The sequence below is a fragment of the Castor canadensis genome, chromosome 4, assembly GCF_047511655.1.
Source record: "Castor canadensis chromosome 4, mCasCan1.hap1v2, whole genome shotgun sequence".
NCBI classification, from domain to species: domain Eukaryota; kingdom Metazoa; phylum Chordata; class Mammalia; order Rodentia; family Castoridae; genus Castor; species Castor canadensis.
In genome coordinates, this window is record NC_133389.1 from 161,917,418 (window position 1) to 161,938,552 (window position 21,135).

The following is a 21,135-nucleotide window of genomic DNA, read 5'->3' on the forward strand; positions in this document are numbered from 1 at the left end:
CACAACTTCCTGTTTTAAAACAGGGGAAACTGGAGGCATCACAATGGTCAGCACAGCCGTTCCATCCTTGCCTCAGAAAGTCTTTCTCCTGCTCTGATTTGCTATCATCAATGGTTGTCTCTGAAATCTGTGTGATGGCTTTGTAAATCAGACTTTATTTTTTCATAAAACCTCAGAAATGTCTGCTTGTGTCCAATTAACTTATAAACATTTTTGATAAGGATTTATGAAATGTGTAAGTCCTGGGAATTTAGATCTGATTCAGGGAAATTTATTTTAAATTGTGTCCCTCTTCCTAAATCTCCTTTCCATGCTGTACTTTTTGTAAGGGACTTACAGTGTATACTATGTATACCCCACGATTGAAGAATGGACAGTTAGAATATGGAGTATACATAAATTATTTGTAATTATTCTTCACAGGAAGCTTGTCTATTCTGCATTTATTTAAATATCTATTCAATCATTTATTTATATCAGTGCAGTCCATAGGTATTTATCTAATACTTTGGGTAATACTCCAATACTATATTGCTAATTTTCCTGCTCTAACTGTTCTAGCTTTGTCCACGGAAATTCTTTCAGTTGGTTGCTGTGTCCTTTGATTTGTCTCATCACTGTGAGATTTTTGCTATTTTTTAAGTGGGTAACAACATTTTTACTTTCTGGCACTGGAAGATTTTCCAGGGTCACCTTGTATATTCCTGGCTCAGTACTAGAATCCATTATTTCTCCATGAAGCTTTCATTCTTTTTATTGGAGAATGGTACTAGAAACCAAGATTGTGGTGCTAGCTCTGCTCACTGTTGTAGGAGTGCTGTTGCTTCTTAGGTCTTCCCAGATGGCAGAACAAGGGAATGTCTGTTTGTATTAAGGGTTCAAGTGATTTTGTCTAGGCTCAGATTTTTCTCTTTCTTTCACTGATGTCCATGTTGATTCAGTTCTTAGGAATTTTCTTTATACTTCGATGGTGGCTCTAGCATGTCATAACTTACATCCCAAGGGACAGTACGAGCCTCTTATCAGGACTACCCAACAGATTCCTACCATATCTAATTTGATTCCTTGAAAAACACATGAAAATTCTAGAAGTTTTCAGGGTAGCTAAGAGAAATGAGAAGTTCTTTTAGGTTAAGCCTGGACTGTATGCTTCTCACCAGAGACAGTGGATGGACTCTGCTTGAACCAACTAAGAAAATGGGAGAAGTAGATTTTCAAGTGGATGTTAGTGGAAAAGGAAAAAATATACAGTGTATTCTTGGAAAAATGATAATTTTTCTACCACAATTACTATGGCTTCTATGAATTCAGAAATTCTAAGACTGACTACCACTTACTGTGACATTTTGAAAGAAAATAAGGTAGTTACTTTTATAAAAAGATGGAACAGAAAATGGTTTAGGCTATATTAGTAGCAAATGAATGCTCATAACTTCAATAGTACTTTGCTATGTATTTGCATATGAGTATTTTCTGTCTTTGAAACTACAAATGCAGAGAGTACATCCATTGTCAGATTTTCTTCTGGTTTGCTTTTAAAAATAATTTCACTTTTACATAAATGGAGCAGTTAGGCTGGGAGAAGATTAAATTTGTTGTCCGTTGTGATTGTTGCTTTATTTCTCCCCCAGTTTCCATTGGTTTTCTTTATTTACTTCTTTTAGGAACAAATTCAAAGGGAAAGTACATAGTTTGCAACTCATTCATCACTATGTTAAGGCACTTTCTTTTCTTCCCCAACTTTAAGGAAGTTTGTAAAATGTACAAGAAAGTAAAGACTGTAAGATATGAATGCATCGTAACTCAAACCACTGCTGTGATCTCAAGTTTTTGTTTTCTCCTAGTTACTTTTTCACACCCTTTCTTAATTAAAGACACAACTAACAGAATAAGAATTCCAGTAATATGACTATTCTCAAATTTATTCCTTGCAAAAGACATAAAACTTCTAAGATAATAGCAGTCATCACAAAAGTTTGCATCCTGTTTTTCATCTGAAGGCAATTATACTGGTTCTGTTCATATGCTTTTAAAAATATTGCTCATCTTTTTTGGAGATCAAAAGGTTTATAAAATAAAATGTGAAAGTTTCTTTTAACTTGAATTTTTAAAAGCACTGGTGGTTAGGTTTCTATGAAATTTATTTTAAATTGTAGCCAAACCACAAATATTTGGGTGATTTTTATTCTCTCCCCCTCCCCCCATTGGCAGTGCTGGGGTTTGAACTCAGGGTTTTCTGCTTAGCTAGGCAGGGACTCTACTGCTTGAGCCATGCTCCCACCCCAGTTTCTTCCTTTTTTTTAGGGGGGTGACTTTTAAGCTTGATATCCTTTATATGGGCATGAAAATTGGTAACAACACAAATCTTGGTGGTTTGGAGCCTTTACAGAGTTAGACTTTTCTGTTTGGGAGTGTAGTTAGTGATACATCTTTACATTAGAAGACTTTTTATTTTGAGTCCTTTTGACAAGAATCCTTCCCACTTCTTATGCAGTGGATACTGGTCATTATTTATTTTTAGGACTTTATTAAACTATTTCCATTTTAAAAGTACTTAATGTTTCTAAGCATATTTAAGTTTTATCTTATAAGTTCTTTATAAATATAATATCCACTTTGGGATTGGAATATTAAAATAGAATATTTACAGCAAAAATTTATTCACATTACTTTTTTGGAAACATCTGATCTACAAGATGTTATGATAGTGCTTTTTGCATATTTTATTTCATTTAGTCTTTATATTTTGTAATGTAGTTATTAAAATCTTTTTAGAGCATAGGAAACTAAAATTCAGAGAGATTAAATTATTTAAAGTAATAATGAAGGGCTAGGATAAAACCTATTTGTAGAAGATGACATATCTAAAAACTAAGAAGAACCCTTGTAACAGACCAAAAAAAGTCAAAGTAAATATTAATTATTCTGAACGACCCTCCTCTGCAGTTTCCTCATGCATCTGCCTGTCTTGCTGAGTATGCCAAAAATACAAGGCCCAGACAATTCCTTACCCAGGTCATTTGTCAAGGATAGGTTTATAGGGAACAACCTTCAAGGATGAGGCAATGCCTCCTTCTGAAATAAAGAGACTTTCTATAAAAGCAGTAGATTCCCTAGCTTCAGAATTCCTCTCCTGTATTTTCAGCCCTCTGTAATTGTTCCTTGCATTTAACAAACAATCAGAATATGCTTGATGTGAGAAGTCAAGTACAAAGAGTAGGTTAGTAAAAGAATAAATATCAGGAAGGACCTTTCCAACAATTAGGTGTAAATGTGATCCTTTATTATTCTATGGAAAATAAAGCAATCAAATTTAACAGAAATAGCTAATATTTCTTAGTGCTATTATGTTTCTATGAAGTTCTTAATGCTTTATTTGTTTTGAGGGAGGTAATATGATCGTCCTCATTTTACAGAGGACGAAACTGAGGTCTAGAGGCGTTAAAGTAGTCTGCCCAAGGTTTCACAGCTACTCAGTCGTGTAACCAGGCAGCTTCTTTGGCTCCAGCATGCAGGTTCCCAATCACCTCCTTTAAAAGTCACCAGTACTTTTTGGCAATAAATGGAAAGATTTTTATAGAGACACTTTTTAGCACCAAGTATTCATCGAGAAATGTCGAATATAAAAAAGAACTTGCCTTGAAAAGGGCCCTGCTGATGCTTCTGATACACAAAATACACAATATACACACGATATAAACCTGTCATAGCAATAGGACTACCCAGGATTGGACAAATACCTATTAATACACATTACATAGGTCCATTTTTATATCACAGTTTTTATGGAAGTGACTTTACCTTGCAAAAATCGATGCTACAAAGTGATGCTGCTGGGACTATTTCAAGTCCCTATGTATGAAACCAAAGTCAAAACAGATGTCCAGAAAAATGCATTAAAGATTGTCAAGAAAGGGATTGACTTAGGTGACCACCCCTAATCATTGCTAAGCGTCTGAGGAGCATTTGGTAGCTTTCCTGGTCTAGCCTGTCAATTTCCTAATTCTAGAACTTTTTTTTTTTTCCACCCTTCCTCCAGGCACGGAGTATTTTTCTCTTTTCTAGGAATTTTCCCTGGGAACACTTGGGACTCTCTGAACATCTAAAATTCGGGGACTGATAATGGGCATGTAAGAACAAAGAAATGGCAATTTACCAAAGAAACGAGAGTGTCAAAGTGGAAGAAAACCAAGCGGCCCGCTGCTGCTGGCTTCCGGTCCACTCCAGCAGCTGCGTCCAGATTTACAGCAACTAGGCAACGGTTGCTGTGGCAACCGAGGAACGCGGAGGGCCCTGGTCAGCTTGGATGCCGGCCTCGGGAAGGAGAAGGGGTGCCGGGATATCGCGAGAGCTGCGTGGGCCGTCGAGACGACCAAGGGGCTGCCAGGTCCCCAGTACCTCAGATGGCCGTTCAGGAGGGGACACGCAGCTCTACGCTGCGGGTCCTGGAGGAGGCCTTGGGTCTGACGACCACCGGGGACACGACGGACGCGGTGGCCACCGAGGGCGCCTACTACCTGGAGCGTATCCTTCCCGCGGAGCGCGGCCTGCGGGGTCCGCCGTGGTGGTCTCGGGCTGGGGCGGCCTCAGGGCTCTGTGGGGGCTCCGTCCAGCTGGCCGCTGGCCGTTGGGCCCCCAGGGGGACCCTTGCCACCGCAGTCCCCGCATAGCTCCCTCGACCCCGAATTCTCCTTTTAGGAGCCTTGGTTCAGGAGTTCATCTTGGAAGAGTTGGGAGACCTTCCAGGAACTCGTACTCAGTTAACAGTTCCTTTGGGATCGAAGGTTGCTGTTTATGTTAAGACCACGCAACAAAGTGATTCAGACCTCCTCACACTTAGTCGTTTTCTTAAAAAAGTCCTCCACCTTTCCGAATACCTTCGCAATACATTCAGTGGAGAACGTTGGGAGGCCAAGGAAAGACCTTTGTCATTGTCATTGGGCTCAGACTCCATCTCCCAGCTGTCAAGTGATAAGATTTGGTTTGTCTCAGCAGCATTACCTTGCTGGGTAGTTTCAATTCTGACTATTAAATACCACTACTACTACTAATGACTTAATTTTTTTTCTTGCGCTACGGAATGACCTGATGAGCTGACAAGTAGTGTTAGGAAGAAAGCAGATAGTGATGAGTGGATGTTAATGGAAGTACTAGAAACATCAATATCCGTATGTGGATAATTAGGTTCACTGTTTCTTTGTAAGACTTTAGAGGTCCCCTCTCTAGGTATATAGAGTAATTATACAGGAGAGATTGGGAAGGTTTCTTAACCGATTTTATTCCTAAATATGTCAGTGAAACTCCCAAATCTCCCTGATTTCTTGTCCAATTATAATCCTCCTCCACTTTTCGCTCAAGATTACAGAGCTCCAGCAATGATTCATTTTGTGAGCTTTGGCAAGCCGATTACCCTGCCCCTGCTCAGATCCATGTTTTAGGAAGGCTTGAAGAATTTAGTGGCAATGTTACAGAAGCTATGTCCTGTTTTATTGGATGCAAAAAATGATTTTTATAGGAATGTAAGTGAATAGTTTGAAATAATTTTGAATGAAGTATATGGTACTTTAGTGTTATAAATGAGGGTCTCTATCATTTCCAGTAATACTCCTTTTTAATTCTTTCTGAACTCATCAACATCAAGTATAAAGTTGTGTAGTGTTGCTAGTGAGTGACAGCCAAGTGTCTTGTCATTTTGTTTGCATTAAAAGATTTCTATGGATCATTTTGTTGTCAACATGACACTAATACAGGGTTACAACTTTTTGCAAGCATCTTTGTGAAATATATGGTAGGATTGCAGCATAATAAAACTTTCAACAATGAAAGTCAGGTTTCCTTAATTTGCAGGGAGATCACTGAACCAAAACTACCAACATGTAGCACTTTGCACACCTGTCTTACAAAGACTACTTCAAATAATCACATCTACAAATGTAAGCAATTTTAACTTTTCAGGATTTTATTACCCAGTTTGTGAATTATTTAGCCCCTTGGCTTTTCTTTCATTTCTTTTTTGGTTGACTAATTACTATTTTGTGTTTCAATCAAAGGATTGTCAGGGGATAGCAAAGTTAAACATTTAACCAGTCAATTTTTCTATATTCAATGTTCAGGAAAGATGTTTAGCCACAGGAGAGGCTTTAACTCTTAGTTTAAATGAAGTTTGAGGATTACTTGTGAGCACCAATTATCTCTGTATCCTGACCTCTCTTCACATGCATAATTAAGAGTTGATGGTATAACGTTTTTTGACATTGTTTCTTAAAGCAATTATGATAGTTGCGGAAGTGAGACTTCCTTGGGTTAAAAGTCTTTGGCACTCAGGTAATTTGATTGAACTACTTTGGTGGATAAATAGAAGTTATAATATGGACAAATGAATTAGAAATCTGACATCCTCTACTTTTCACATCTACTTATCACCTTTAATCTACTTCATTTGGCCCCTAAGTTATGACTGATTTGATACTCTAGTACATGAGACAATGAGATATCAGTATTGGGCAAAGCCTTCAAAGGTTGACCTGAATTCTCCAGGAAATCACCCAGTTTTCTGCTCTTAAACATTCAGGCATAAGTGACATTGATAGACAAGTGTGACCCAAACAAGATGCAGCCAAGGTTCATCATAGGGGAGTGCTTTCATTAATGAAGGCCTCGCTATCTTGTAATGGCCCAGAGCATGCTCAGGAAAAAGCAACACCCCTTCCTTGCAACTGCCTCGGTTTAACAGTGGCATCTGTTTCTCTTCTGAAGAACTTCACTATATCATTGCTTTCATGTTTTAAACTTCCCCAAGGTTAGATACAACATACATGTCATGATTCTTACCTTAGCTTTCACAAGAGCTTTAAAAAAATCTAGTTACAGTGTACATGAATCCCCCATAGAATTCTTCATGGGAAAATATCTGAAATATTATAAAATATAAGGCTAGATTTTTAAAAAATTAATTTTTGAATTAGCACACATTAATAATATAAGGAAATTTAAATGTGATAATTCCATACATGCATAAAGTGTACTTTGAACAAGCTTATGTACAAGCCAGGTAAGTGTAGTACTTGGAAAGAAGGATGGTTGTCTTTTTGGGAATGAATCCTCTGTTAGAAGTCAACACAACTTGAGTGTGGTTTTCAGTTGTACTAGTGACTAGGGCTGATGATTCAGGTGCAGCTATAGATAAGTGGAGTGCCCAATTCCAGTTGGCAGATGTAGGCTGAGATTGATCTGTAATAAGAAAGCTAGAGGTTAATTGATTTTGTTGTTATGTGTCTAAAGAAGGACCTTGTTGAAGAAAGAATCATGGAATGACGGGGCTGTAGGAAAGTACAGTTCTCAAGGGATTGTTTTGTTACTTACCTCCCTTTACTCTGACTCTGTTCCCCTAAGCTGGCTTTGATTATTTCATCTTTCTATGCATTCTAACACTGCGAATCTGGCTTCTTAGATTGTGGATGTAAGATTGATGGCCACTTCAAAAGTCTGTTCTGTCCCCAACAGTAATTTCTCAAGGGTGAGCAAGTTTAAGCCAGTCTTTTGAGGGTAATCAGCTATGGATGCATGCTAAAGTCCGCAGCTGCAAAATTAAGGATTCCAAACCCTGAAATAGGGCGATAACAGATAGACTTATGCCCTATCTCAGATGCACATTTTTCTTCTTAAGTGAAAATTCTAGCCATCTCACTGCAGTAGTAATGTTCACTGATAATTTTAATTGAAATTGAACTTTTATTATTTTTGCTTTTTATAATTTTGTTTTTTAAAAATATTTTATTTTATGAAAATAAACATTGTAATTGAATAAGTGAAAAAAAATAGGAAACTAATATAATGGCTTTATAGGTTTCCTTCCTTTCTTCTTTCCTTCCTTCCTTCCTCCCTCCCTCCCTTCCTTCTTTCCTTCCTCATTCTTTAATAATTCCTTAGATATCCTCTTTTTCTTCTGTTATAAATTGTGCCTCTCTGAAATTTTAATACTATTAAGTGAAAAGATATTTTTTAAATTCTTAATAATCACTATGTACTGAAATAGTATATTTTGTTATCATTGAAAACTTAATTTGTCCATAAGTTCTTAGATATTAGACTATATGTCTCCTACATATATTCAAAAGGATAGACAACCTGAATGTAGAGTCTAGATCATGAACCATGTTACCAAATCCAGAGTGTTGAATATTACATCTTTGAAAGTTGTAGACTATTTAGAGAGAAGAAGTTGAGTTTTGTTCTGTGTCTTCCAGTCTAGGCTAACTTTAATGTGCATATGAATTACCTATGGATCTTTAAATGAAGCTTATAGTGCAGTTAATTTAGGTGAGGACTGAGTTTCAGCATTGCTAACAAGCTCCAGATGCTGCTGGTCTAAGGACTATAAATGGAGTAATAAGGTTGTGGACAAAACTTCTTGCTTTTATTTTTTCAGATGGAGCTGGGCGTGGTGGTACATACCTGTATTCCCACCACTTGGGATGCTGAGGCAGGAGGAGCATTGGTTCAAAGCTAGTCTGAGCTTCTTAGCGAATTTGAAGCCATTTTGAACAACATAGCAAGACCCTGTTTCAAAAACAACTAAACAAAATATATTTTCAGTTAGAAATATAATATGTACAGCCCACCTTTGGATCTCCTGGCTTAGAAGTTGGAAAGATTTATACCACTACCCACCATTAGAAAGAGCTATGAGTCTTACGTATTGAAAGAAAGGTATTTTCCAGCTTCTGAGATAAAAGATATGTGACAGCTGTCTAGGACAGGATTGGCCAGAACATTTTTACTCTTTACAATTCTGTTGAATTGGCACTGGCTCCACAGGATATGGCACTAATAAGAATTCTGAGACCTCATGAAGACTCAGTGGTAAAGACTGCAGGGAGCAAACAGCAATGAGGAATGTATTATTCCTTTGGACTGTATTATTCAGTTAACTTTCCTAAGAAAGGGAAGATAACTGTAATGTTTGCTACTTGTAGTACTTTTTCAGTTTGGAAAGTAGACAATCTAGACTTTAGATTGTCTCTGAACATTGGCTCTGAAGTCATAGCAAACATTGCAAAGTGACTTCTGTCTGTAGTATCTCTGGGAAAATTATGTAAAATATAATTAGCTGTGTTTCACTTTAGTTCTTAATAATGATGCTGCTGCTGGCTATGATCAGACCTACAAATGCATCACAGAAGAAACCAGTATACGGAGCTTTATACACTGCTCACTTCCCAAAATTTTTCATTGGTTTCTGGCTCTAGTCCTTGTGCAGAACATTGTTTGTGACCTCATCATACCAGCGGTCACCTCAGGCTCTGTTCTATCTGTTCAGCTGATTGCATCTCTGAGCCAAAGAGTTGCTGTGAAGGTTTCAATGTAGGTGTTACATAGTCTGATTTTGTGGTAGGATCTACAATGTCAGGATCTACTATAGATTTGGCTAGTGCAGAAAGTATCTGTTAGTTCACCCATGGTGATTATGTTTCAGGGGAATAACAGCTGTGGGTTGTGGCTTCAGAGCAGGCAGCAAAGGGAACCACAAAAAGTACCTTGAATAAGAGCAGACTAGAAAAGTAGGCACAGTCAAGTTCAAACAGGCAGAAAGGGAAGAATAAGATCTGAAGGTGGAAAAAAGTGAATTTTGGAATAATCATTCAACTATGCTCTTTGAAGGAATACTGGGCAGATACAGGGAAGGGAATTGTGGAAGGGCTCATAGCCAGATTGGCATTATGAAGCTGATGTTGCGCCAGAATGCTAGCTCATTTTTTCCCAGTGGAAAAGCAGCTCTGTATGAGAACTGTGACCAGCTTAATTGTATAGATGTTTTCTAGAGTGTAGGATCATCTAAGAGATTAAATTACAGATGAGAAAGTTGCTCATTAAAAGGAGAAGCAGAGTAAAGGGTTTTATCTTTCAGACAATTGTTGATGAATTGCCCTTTTCTATTCTGGCAAGATTGCTGTCCAAACAAGAGCTTTTTCACACATGGTGTTCTATCAGATTCTTCTTCAGTGTGTCTATCAGGCTTTCCCAAGGCTCAAGGGGATCAATATCTGTACAATAGAGTGTTCTCTTTATGTGAACCCAAGAGTGTAATTTCTCTGAGGCTTTGGAACCAGAAAATGCTGTACATCTGCTGAGACACTCATCTGTTTTCACTGGGTGGATGCTGAATTGGCATCTGATTATATCCCCATCTTTACCTGACTGCTGGGAAGCATGGATCAAAGCTGTGACTTATGGTTGAAAAAGTCAGTGAGAGCTATATCATGTCCTGCATCTTTTCCCTATCCTAGTTCTACTGTTTCCCTTTCCCCTCTAATTTCCATACTTATTTGGCTATTTTTTTAAAAATTAGTAACATATAGTAGTTATACAGATACACTGTGCATTTACATATGTTTATAATATATCTTACATTCTCCCCTTCCATCATTTGCCTTCATCATCCCTCCCCCTTCTTAGAACAATTTCAACAGGTTCCATTCTTCTGTTTTCACATATGAATAAAAAATACATCTACTATTTTCACCCTCATTTCCCCTTTCCTTATGTTCTACCCCCTCCCACTGGTACTTACTTCTGGAAGAGACCTATTCTATCCTACTGTCCTTTATTTGTTTTTTTAAGTGTATACTTATAGTCCAAAGGAGTTTCACCTTGGTACTTCAGTCCTGTATATATTGTCCTTTTATCAAATTAGCCCCTCATTACTTATTCTTTCTCTGTCATCATGCTCCTCTAACATTCAACAGCTTATGGTATAGTACATTATATTATACACATATATAATGGGTTGCTTCAATATTTTTCATTCTCTAACATTGTATTTTCCTCTCCTGCCTCCTGTAGTCCCCTCACACTAATGTAATTTTATTCTTTCTCACTATATGTGTGTGTGTGTATATAGATGATCATGTATATAATATATATATACTTACAGGTCTAGCTTCCACTTATGAGGGAAAACATGTGACCTTTGACTTTTTGTGCCTGGCTTAACTTTGCTTAACATGATGTTCTCTAGTACCATCCATTTACCTCCAAACAACACAATTTAATTCTTCATTATAGTTGAATAAAACTTCATTGTGTATATATACCACATTTTCTTAATCCATTCACCAGTTATGAGGCATCTGGGCTGCTTTCAAAGCTTGACTATTGTGAATAGCATTGCAATAAACATGGAGTGCGTGTGGCTCTATCGTTTCCTGGAGCACATTCCTTTGGTTATATGCTCAGAAGTGGTAACTTTGAATTGTATAGTAGTTCTGCATTTAGTTTTTTAAGCACCTCCATATTGCTTTCCATATCAGTTGCAATTACTTTACACCAGCAGTGTAGAAGTGTTCCTTTTCCCTCACATCCTCACCAGCATTTGTTGTTGTCTGTGTTATTGGTGTTAGCCATTTTGACTGGGGTGAGGTGGAATCTCAATGTTGTTTTGATTTTCATTTCCTTTGTGGCCAAAGATGTTGAGCATTTCCTCATGTTTATTGGTCATTTGTACTTCTTCTTTTGAGAATTTTTTCAGTTCATTTGCCCATTTCTTTACTGGGTCATTGATTCTTTGTAAGTTTAGTTTTTTGAGATCTGTGTCATACTCATTTATTTTTATATTTAGTATGGCATACATATTCATAAACTGCCACAGAATCACTTTAGGATTGGTTTGTGCCATTGTCTATGGGTTGCTAGCTGGCTAGAAGACAGATGCATACAAATATACATGCCAAACTACAATTATTTCTTCAAAAACACTACAACATTGTATTTAAGGTAAATTACTTTTAGGAAGATTTTCTGTACAGATCATATGTTGGATACTTAAAGATATCAAAGAGTATATCTGTTCCTGTTTTGGGTGTTGTATTCTCTACTTGGGCCTTTTCCTTATTAATATCTTGACTTTGGTTAAATTATTTTTTTGACCTTGGTTAAATTATTCTTGAGGTCCATATAACTATTTGTATTTTTCCTCCTTTCAGGTTTTCAAATTGAGTTAGTTCAGTGATTTGATTTAGCTATTAGTAACACAGTACTTGAGAGCTTGGAAAACAAATCCGTGCCTTCATTACCTAGGATATTAATAAAAATGCATATTCCTATTGTGTCACTGTAGAGGTTGTATGATGTAGAAAATTCATGGCATTTATGTTCAAGAAACTTGCCTGTGTTGTTCATTGCCATGATTTGATGTTGGGTAAATCTCTTAATTTCCTTGATTTAGTTTCCTTAGAGATGACTACATCTTTGTCAATTGATCTCACAGGGTTATTGTGAAAATACAATTATGCTTTATAAAATGGTAGTTATTTTCCTTATAATCTTTTTTTGATTGTGGGGAATCAATATAAGTAATTAAACAATGTTACCTACAATATTTGTTGGGTAGGAGTTACAAATATGGTTTGATATTTCTAATACTTTGAGAACAAATCACTTTTTCCTCTCTAAATTGCCTTGTTCAACAATCTGTGCAGCAACATCTCTTCCTCATGTACTCAGTGGTTGGCTTATTTATAATTTTAAAGCCCATCTAGATTTTGGAATATTTATTTCTTCTTGAAATTTATTGTGGTATGAATATAAAGGATGGCACTGCCTTTCTGGAGACTTTCAAAGGACTACTAGCTGTGTCTCAGATGGAGCATACTTTCTATAGAAAAGAGGCTATCTTCCTTTAGCTGAACTTCAGGACATTTTATAGAAATAAATAAAAATGTGTCATCAAATATAAATCTATAACTGGAGGGAAATTTAGCATGGCTTTTATTTACCCATCCATTGTAACCTATGGGAAAGTAAGAGATTTATGAGATTTCTCCATAGATAGTCATCTCTTCCCAGAGTGAGGAAAGTAGTAATAACGAATAGTTATGTAACATTTATTATGAGCCAGGCACCATTTTCAATGCTTTGCATATTTTACCTCTTTTAAGTGTGGTAGTATGTGGCAGTATGGTAGCCAGCACGTCCCCAAAGTGATGCACTTCCCACTCCTGGTATTCATGCCCCTTATTTTTTTTGGAGGGGGTGGGGGTTGCTGGTGAACAAACCCATGGTCTCATACATGCTAGGCAAGGCAAGTGTTTTATCACTGAGCTATCTGTTCATATTCTTGAATAGTTCCTGTATACTATGTAGGGTTGATCTATGTAGCTGATATAGTGAAGAAATGAAGATGTGTGATTTCCAAGGCTTGGTTATAAAAGATATTGTGACTTCCAACTCTTGGACTGATAATTCTGCCTGTAATTTAGCCACTGTATCTTATAGATGCTTAAGCAGCCTATGCAGAGACTCACATGGGGAGAAACTAAGGCATTCAGAAAACAACTAGTACAAAGTCAGGAAGTCCTCTTGGAACACCTTAGTTCAGACTTCAGATGACTGTCACCTTGCTGTCATCTTGACTGTGACATCACAAAAGACCCTAAGTAAAAAATCTTCCACTTAAGTGGTAATGAATCCCTGCCTTCCTTTCTTCTTCCTTCCTTCCCTCCCTCCCTCCCTTCCTCCTTCTCTCCTTCATTCCCTCTCTCCCTCTCTTCCTTCCTTATGTTGTCTATCCCAGGCACGTTCTGTACCACACCCCAGCCCTTTTGTTTGTATTTTTGTTTTTGAGATAGGGTCTTGCTACCTTTGCCTGGATTGGTCTCATACTTGTAATCCTCCTACTCCGTCTCTGGATTATAGATGTGTGCTACCACACCTGACTATTCAGCTAATGAATTCTTGATCCACAAGAAATACGATACAATAAATGCTTATTGTTCCCTTTTTAAGCTTTATTGAGATGTATATAAATTGTATAGATTCAAAGTTTTATAATGTGATATTTCAATACACACATCTAGTACATTGTGAAGTGTCAAGTGATTATCACAATCCATCCAATTAATGTGTCTGCCTTATATAGAACCATCCCTCTTTTTGGTGTGGTGAGAATAATGAAATTTTACACTCTTTGCAAACAATCATATAATACGTTATTATTAGCTAGTCACTATGGCTGATACTAGGTCTTTAGAACTTACTTGTCTTGTAATTGTGTGCTCTTTGACCAGTCTTTCCTCATTTCTTCCACCCCTCCATTCTTGTAACCACCCTACACTGTCAATTTCTGTGAATTGAACTTTTTATAGTTTCCAAATATATGTGAAATCATAACAGTGTTTATTTTTGTGTGTCTCATTTATTTCACTAAGCATAATGTCATCGAAACTCATCCACATTGTGGCAAATGTCAGCATTTGCTTATTGTACTTTTAAGACTCAAGTTTTGAGAAGTTAGTTATGCAGTAATAACAAATATAGGGATTAGTATCTGAAGTAGAGTGCTAAGATAGAAGTGTTTTAAGGAATCAGAGTTGTTTTGGAATGAAGAATTGGATAGATGTTGGAAGGACTTTAAGTTGGGTGTTAATAAAGGTAAAATAACGAACAGACTGCATTGCTATTAGAGGTCTGGTGTTCTCTAAGGAGGGTGCAGGCAAGGGATTATAGGACAGTGGAGTAAAAACTATTGGAAACTCTTCTGCAGCAATAGAAGTAGGTACTTAACTCTCTGTAGTATTTTATATGGGTGAATTGAGTTACAAAGTAGAGTCTAAGTAGCATTTTTTTTTTGTTTTGACAGATACCTGGTATCTGAGGTTTGGTCATAATTGAAGTAGGCTTATGTGTTACCTGTAAGTGATAGGACAAAGCAGGCAGAGAGGAGCAATTATTTATGATGGAGCTGAGTAAGGAGAATATATTTAGAAGTTTAGAACTCTGTGGAAAATAACTGGCAAGTACTTTGAGTATTCATACAGTGCAAGGATCCAATATAGAATATGAAAGCCAATATAGCATAATGAAGCCTTAATTTCTAGGGCTAATTCCCCTTTATTTGGCCCTAGCTCTGGAACATTGTGCTTCTGTTTCTTGATTTGAAAAGTGGAGGTAGTAATAGTCCTAGCTCCATAGTGAGGATCACATAATTTAGCACATGGAAAACTGTAGGACAATGCCTGGCTCCCCCCCAAAAAAACCCAAAAAATTTTGGTGTTTATTGTAATTTCTTTTAATATAAAATATTATCTTAAAGTTTTTATTTGTTGGTAAAATAACTTGCAACTTTTGAAAGTCTTATAAAAATGCTCTTAGAATTTTTTTTTGTGAGGATCATTTTCGTTGATATTTAACTTCTTAAGCACTTATATAATGTTGAATGGAATTATGATTTCTGTATAATTTATATTTGTTTAAAAAGAATTTAAAAATTTGAGATATTTAAAGTGTAGAGATTTAATAAATTTTATTGACAAAAACATAGAAATGTGTTTTTCACTTATGTTTAAAAATGGTGTGCCTTTTATTTTGTTTATTCATGAAGTTTTGTATCAAATGAAGTCATACTGCATTGTGAATAATCAATTCAGGAGCTCTGAAATTTCAATGTGGTTTAAGATACTCTTTAAAAAAATTAATATTTTTATTATCTTTTTCTAACTTTATACCATGTAAGAGAGTATGGAATTCTATGATAGCAATAACTGGAAATCACTTGATAGTAGTCAGACCTAAATGTGGTTTTTCATGGGTTTGGGTGGCAATGAAATAATAATGCTAATTAAAATAATTTATGTCTAAATTTATAGCTTGTCTAGAAATTTTTTTGAAAATTAAATTGTATTCATTTATAAACTTCATAGTGAGGTAATCAGATATAATATTATCTTTTAAAGCCAAATAAATTTTAATGCAATAACATTATACTGTATTTTTGGAGATTAAAACTTGACAAGATACTCAGAGGTCACCATAACTGAAGCATCCGAAGACGACTATGAATATGAAGAGGTAATTTGTTAATTCTAGGTGTTTGTTTTATAAATATATTAGCTGTTCTTATGAACTGTTCATTTTATTTTCTTAAATATGCAAATTTCTTTTCCTTAAAGGCACTCAATTTCCCATTTAAGCTTGTTAAGAGTGAGATGGTAAAATTCTGTTCAAACATTTTGACTGGGTGACACGTCTGGATTTTTTGAGTTTCCTATTAATAGTTCTTCAGATTCAGCTCCCTGTCTCCTACCTTCTGGACCCATGGTATAGACTGTCATTTCTGTCCAAGAACTATTTTCCATTGTCCAGTCTGCTCTCGGCAGGGATTCCCAGATTCCTACTATGCAGTTGGAGCTCAGACCTCTTGCTTTTATTCAAACTGAACTGTGCTTCTGTATTTCAAGGCTTCTTTTAATTAATTGTCCCCATGAATTACTATGATTACTTGTGCGATTTGGAGGAGAAAGTCACTTCTAGATAACAGAAAGTATGAATGAAACTGTGGAAGCAAGCTTGGCCTGGATGAGTAAGAGACAAGACAAACATGGGAGACAGGCTTGTGGTAAAATGGAGATAATCTGTATCATATGGAGTTACTGAATGAGTTAACTATAAAGTAGTAAAAGTAGTTGCCAGCACCTAAGAAGCAGGGGATAGTGTTTTTAAAAAAATTTTTTGCTATCATTGTACTGGGGATAAATTGTGACATTTACAGAAGTGCTTATAATACATTACAGTTGAATTCATCTTCTCTATCATTTTACTTTATTCCCCTTTCCCCGTTCTTAGGATAGTTTAAGCAGGTCCTGTTTTTCTATTTTCATACATAAGTGCATCATATTTCCACCACATTCACCCTTCACCCTTTTCTTATAGAATCAACCCCCAGACAGGACCTGTTTTACTTTCCCATCCTTTTTAAAAAACATACCTAGTTTAAGATCTCTATGCAGAGAGTTTCATTATGACATTTCCATATATGTATGTATTGTGTCCAAAATTGGTTCATCCCCTCCACTTTTCTCCTTTCCACCTTAGTCCTCTTACGGTGATTTCATTCTGTATAGAAAGTACATCAACCATATTCACCCTCTTTACTTCCTTCTTTTACCTTCCCTATCCCATTAGTGACCTCCCCTTAGTGTGATCCGTTCGCTATCATTATTATAATCACCGTCCATTTCATTCTTCCAAGATTTTAACACTTAGTATTATATTGTAATAAACTAGAGATTTACTATGACTAGTTGCTATGCAAAAATAGTGGTGGAGAAAACCTGGGATGGAGAGAGATTGGTGGCATTTAGATAGTTTATTTATTTATTTTTTTGATAAACTACTTTTTCCATTACAGATAAAAGCAGTTGCTCATAAACTAATCTTGAGTTTATTAGAAGTGACCTTGAATGACATTTGCAAGGAAGTCAGTTGTCTGCTTGTTAATTATTCATGTTTCACAGATCTTTAGGATGATGTGACGTCTTATGAATCACATTTTTTTGATGTTTTAGTTTCTGAGGAAAAGTTATTTCTGTAATAAAATATAGTAATCTTTCCACATCTGTCGTTTCACTTTCTGTGGTTTTCAGTTACCCACAGTAAATTGTGATTCAAAAATACTAAATAGAAAACTCCAAGAGAAACAGTTCGTAAATATTAAATAGATTTTATTGCAGTGTACTTTATAATTGTTCTATTTTACTATTAGTTACTGTTGTTAATCTTTAGTTGTGTTTTATTTATAAATTAAGCTTTATTATATGTATGTATGTAAAGGAAATGATGTAGTATATGTAATGTTGTGTACTAGACACAGTTTGGGGCATCTGCAGAACGTCTTAGAAGATATCCTCATGGATAGTTCTCCCATGAGAGAACTGCTGTATGGTTCTTTATGTTTGGGCTTACTCTTCCTAACCTCTTTCTCTGTGATTTAGATACCAGATGACAATTTCAGCATTCCTGAAGGTGAAGAAGATCTGGCAAAAACAATTCACATGGTCCAAGAGCAGGATACGGATACTCAGATTTTGGTGAGAATTTTGAAACTATTGTAACCCATAGTTTAACAGTAATACTTTTATATGAAGTTTAGGAAGTTATTCAGAGTTTAAATACTTTACTAAATTAATCTCTGTTATCCACTTTGTCCTTTTCAGTTTTATTTATTTTTCATCAAGTCTTAAAGTAAGCTGTCTTATTTATTCTTTGTATTGTCATTTTCTACATCATGGCAACCCTTGCATGACATTCCAACAGGTAACACCTTCCCTGAGTACTCTATCTGATTAATCTCACTGGAAATTAGACCAAAACATTTCAACATCATGTTCAGAATTTGGATCATATGAGATTATACAATTAGGTTTTATATGCATTTTGTTTCTTTGTTTCTCACGGAAGTATTCAGTGTACAAGGAACGCTTAGTATGTTATGGCATTTTCTTCTTCTTCTGAGGCACTTGCACTAATTTTGTTAAGGAAGATGATGGGGGATGCTTTTTGATTATAAAACCAAAGATCAAAACAAAGACTTCATGAGGCCTAAGATGTTTGCATTCTGTTATAAATGAAGGGCTCTGGCTCATAGTAAACTGCATTTTCTAATGTATCCTGAGGATGGGAAGTGAGGCCTCTTACTACAGACTTCTTAATCTGTTGGCTATCTCAATGTAGTAATTTATAGGAAAAATAATTTAGGATTTTGAATGATGTGCAACTATGTTTATTCACTGCTCATCACCTCACTAGTTGCTTTACATAGTCAAATGAAGAGGGCTTTTTAAATTTTGTTTTTTCTTTTTTTATTTGTGTTTAGGAAGGTTTTTTTTTTTTAGTGGCACTGGGGTTTGAACTCAGAACCTTGCACTTGCTAGATAACACTCTACTACTTGATCTATGCTCCTAGCCCAATCAGGCTTTTATAAAATGGATTCATTTGTTCATAAGTAAATCTTTTATATTTTTATTTGCTTTTTCTTTTATAGTATTTCAGTTTTTAGAATGTTGCTTTGAATTGTGGCATGAGCTTTCTGTTTTAAAAACTATTTATTGCTTATGAAGTCAATTTTCTTTTGTTATGATATTTTTATATCTGTTATAAACAAGATATATTTTCTTCTGTGGCAGAGGATGTAGTAGGAATGAACACTTTAAGTATCACAAGTAAAAGTTCATGATGGGTGTGGGGTGGGATCTTGGTGGGAAAGCACTAGCCTAGCATGATGACAGCCCTGGGTTTGATCTGTAGCACTGTAAAAAAAAGTCATGAAATTATTAGGGAAATTAAGAAGAAATCACATAAACACAAGATCTTTGGAGTCATCAATCAATTTTTAAGAGTTTAAAATGTTCTGCATATATACTTTGAGAAGTTTTGCAGAACTGTATTGAAGATATTATCAAATATATTAAGAATTAATATCAAATATTTTTCTTGCTAAGAATTATGTTGACATAATATAAAAACTAGCCTAAGATTAGTAAATTTATATTCTTTTTATTGAGACTTTGACCTCATGAGACCTCACGCAAGGTCGTGCATATTTTAATGTTAATGAATAAATATATAAAACAATTTTCATTCCTTATATAGGCTCAGTTACTAAGTCATGATGAAATAGTAGGTAGTCACTATTGAGTTGCATTCTCTTGATGTGCACATTTGAGTTAAAGAACCAGGCTTCTTGTACCCACAGCCTTGCCTACAGATTATACAAGCCGTATGGTTGACTTTATATGAATTAAGGAGTTGGTGAAATGAAAACTTAAATAAAGTAAAATTTGTGTTTTAAGACCACTTGGATTTTAATGTTATTTTCTTTTCTCACTAGTCAATATCAGTTTTCAGAGGAACTCACTGAATTGTTCAGAGCTTATCAAGCTGCTTAATTTTGATATATGATTTAGTACTTCTTTGCAATTCAGCATTTAATTGTTTCTTATGTCCTATAAGTTTTTAGCCCTCAGCATCTTGCATTTCCTTCTGCTCACCTTCACTGATCCACATTCTGTGTTTTCTCATCTGAATGCTATTGGTACTGTGCTTCCTTCTGCTCCTACCTAAAAGGTGTTTCCAAGTGAAAATTTAAATGTATATCTTATTTACTTGAATCCCCAATGTCTCCAGTCCTTGCCTTTTGGATATGCTTCCTGCCTAGCTTTCTAACCTTATTTTTGGTAATTTTTCCATAAGGTACTAAGAAAAAAGGGACTAAACCATCACCCCTTTCTTTGTCTCAGCTGTTTTTCTTGCCTTGAGTTTTCTTTTAGCTTTCTTTATATTAACTTTCTTATCTCCTATAAAGTCAACTTAAGAGTTGACCTGTCTAAGACAAGAGAAGTATTCTTTTTCTTCGTGTATCCTTTCACATAGCAAATCTTTATTGTTGGCGATCATAACATGATTATAGAAACTTCAGTCCTTAGAAAAGGACAAACTTTGACTTTCATTGTAAACAAAATTCACTGTGCTAGACCAGTTTTGTTTGTAGTCAGAGATTTTGGGGTTCATGGGTGTAGAGTATTATTTTATAATTCAGGACTGGCTTATAGTGCTTACATTTTTTGTGCTCATAATTTAGTTTTGAAGTCATAATGAGATATGTGCATACCAAATGTGTATACCAACCATATTTGGATGTTTACCAAATATGTGTTGAAAAATTATATGTTAAGATAAAAGAGACATTTATGATCACATTCTAACTAGGAGTGTGTGTATATTGTATATAAATGCTGCACTATGGAATAAAGTATATATATATATATATATATATATATATATATATATATATATATACAGGATTATATATGTTATAATGTACAAGTAAAAATCATAGCAGCTTAAGGTGACTATATTTCTGTTCTATGTGGCTATTTTAAGGTGCGCATCATATATGTTCAGAAGGAGCTAGAAAGGAAAACTTTTTTTTGAGAGCAAAGACTTACTTGCATATTACAACAAAACATACAAACATCCTTTGAGCAGCCCTTACAAGTGTTTAGAAACTAGAGTGGATAAACCTTATATTCAATCTTTTTGTCCTCTTTTTCCTACTTTCCCAATTCCTTCCAACTGTCCTCCACCTTATCCTCAGATGTTATTTTCAAAGTTATTGATCAAAGAGGCCAGGGCAGCATTTATTATTGTGTAATGGCTATTTGTTTTCAGCCATAATATTATACTCTTACCTAACAATTACATATAGTTTTCTGTGCTGGTAAGTGCCATGCTGCAAAGACTTGAAGGCAGGCATATAATGTCCTCTGCTACTTTGGCATCTCCCGTGACACTTAGTATAGGGG

General features: G+C 35.5%; 1 protein-coding gene across 4 annotated transcripts in view; it reads left to right on the top strand.

Moving 5' to 3' along the window:
* Window positions 1-4,056: 4,056 nt before the first annotated feature.
* Spag16 (sperm associated antigen 16) overlaps window positions 4,057-21,135 on the top strand; it is a 985,522-nt gene continuing 968,443 nt past the window's right edge. For 2 of the 4 annotated variants that reach the window (XM_074071654.1, XM_074071656.1), the window contains exons 1-3: window positions 4,064-4,524; window positions 15,797-15,843; window positions 17,766-17,861. In XM_074071654.1, coding sequence (XP_073927755.1) covers window positions 4,404-4,524; window positions 15,797-15,843; window positions 17,766-17,861 — 264 coding nt within the window. In that variant the 5' untranslated portion in view covers window positions 4,064-4,403. Of the gene's footprint in view, window positions 4,525-15,796; window positions 15,844-17,765; window positions 17,862-21,135 lie in introns of all 4 variants that reach the window. The other 2 variants (XM_074071657.1, XM_074071655.1) reach the window with 2 other exon arrangements.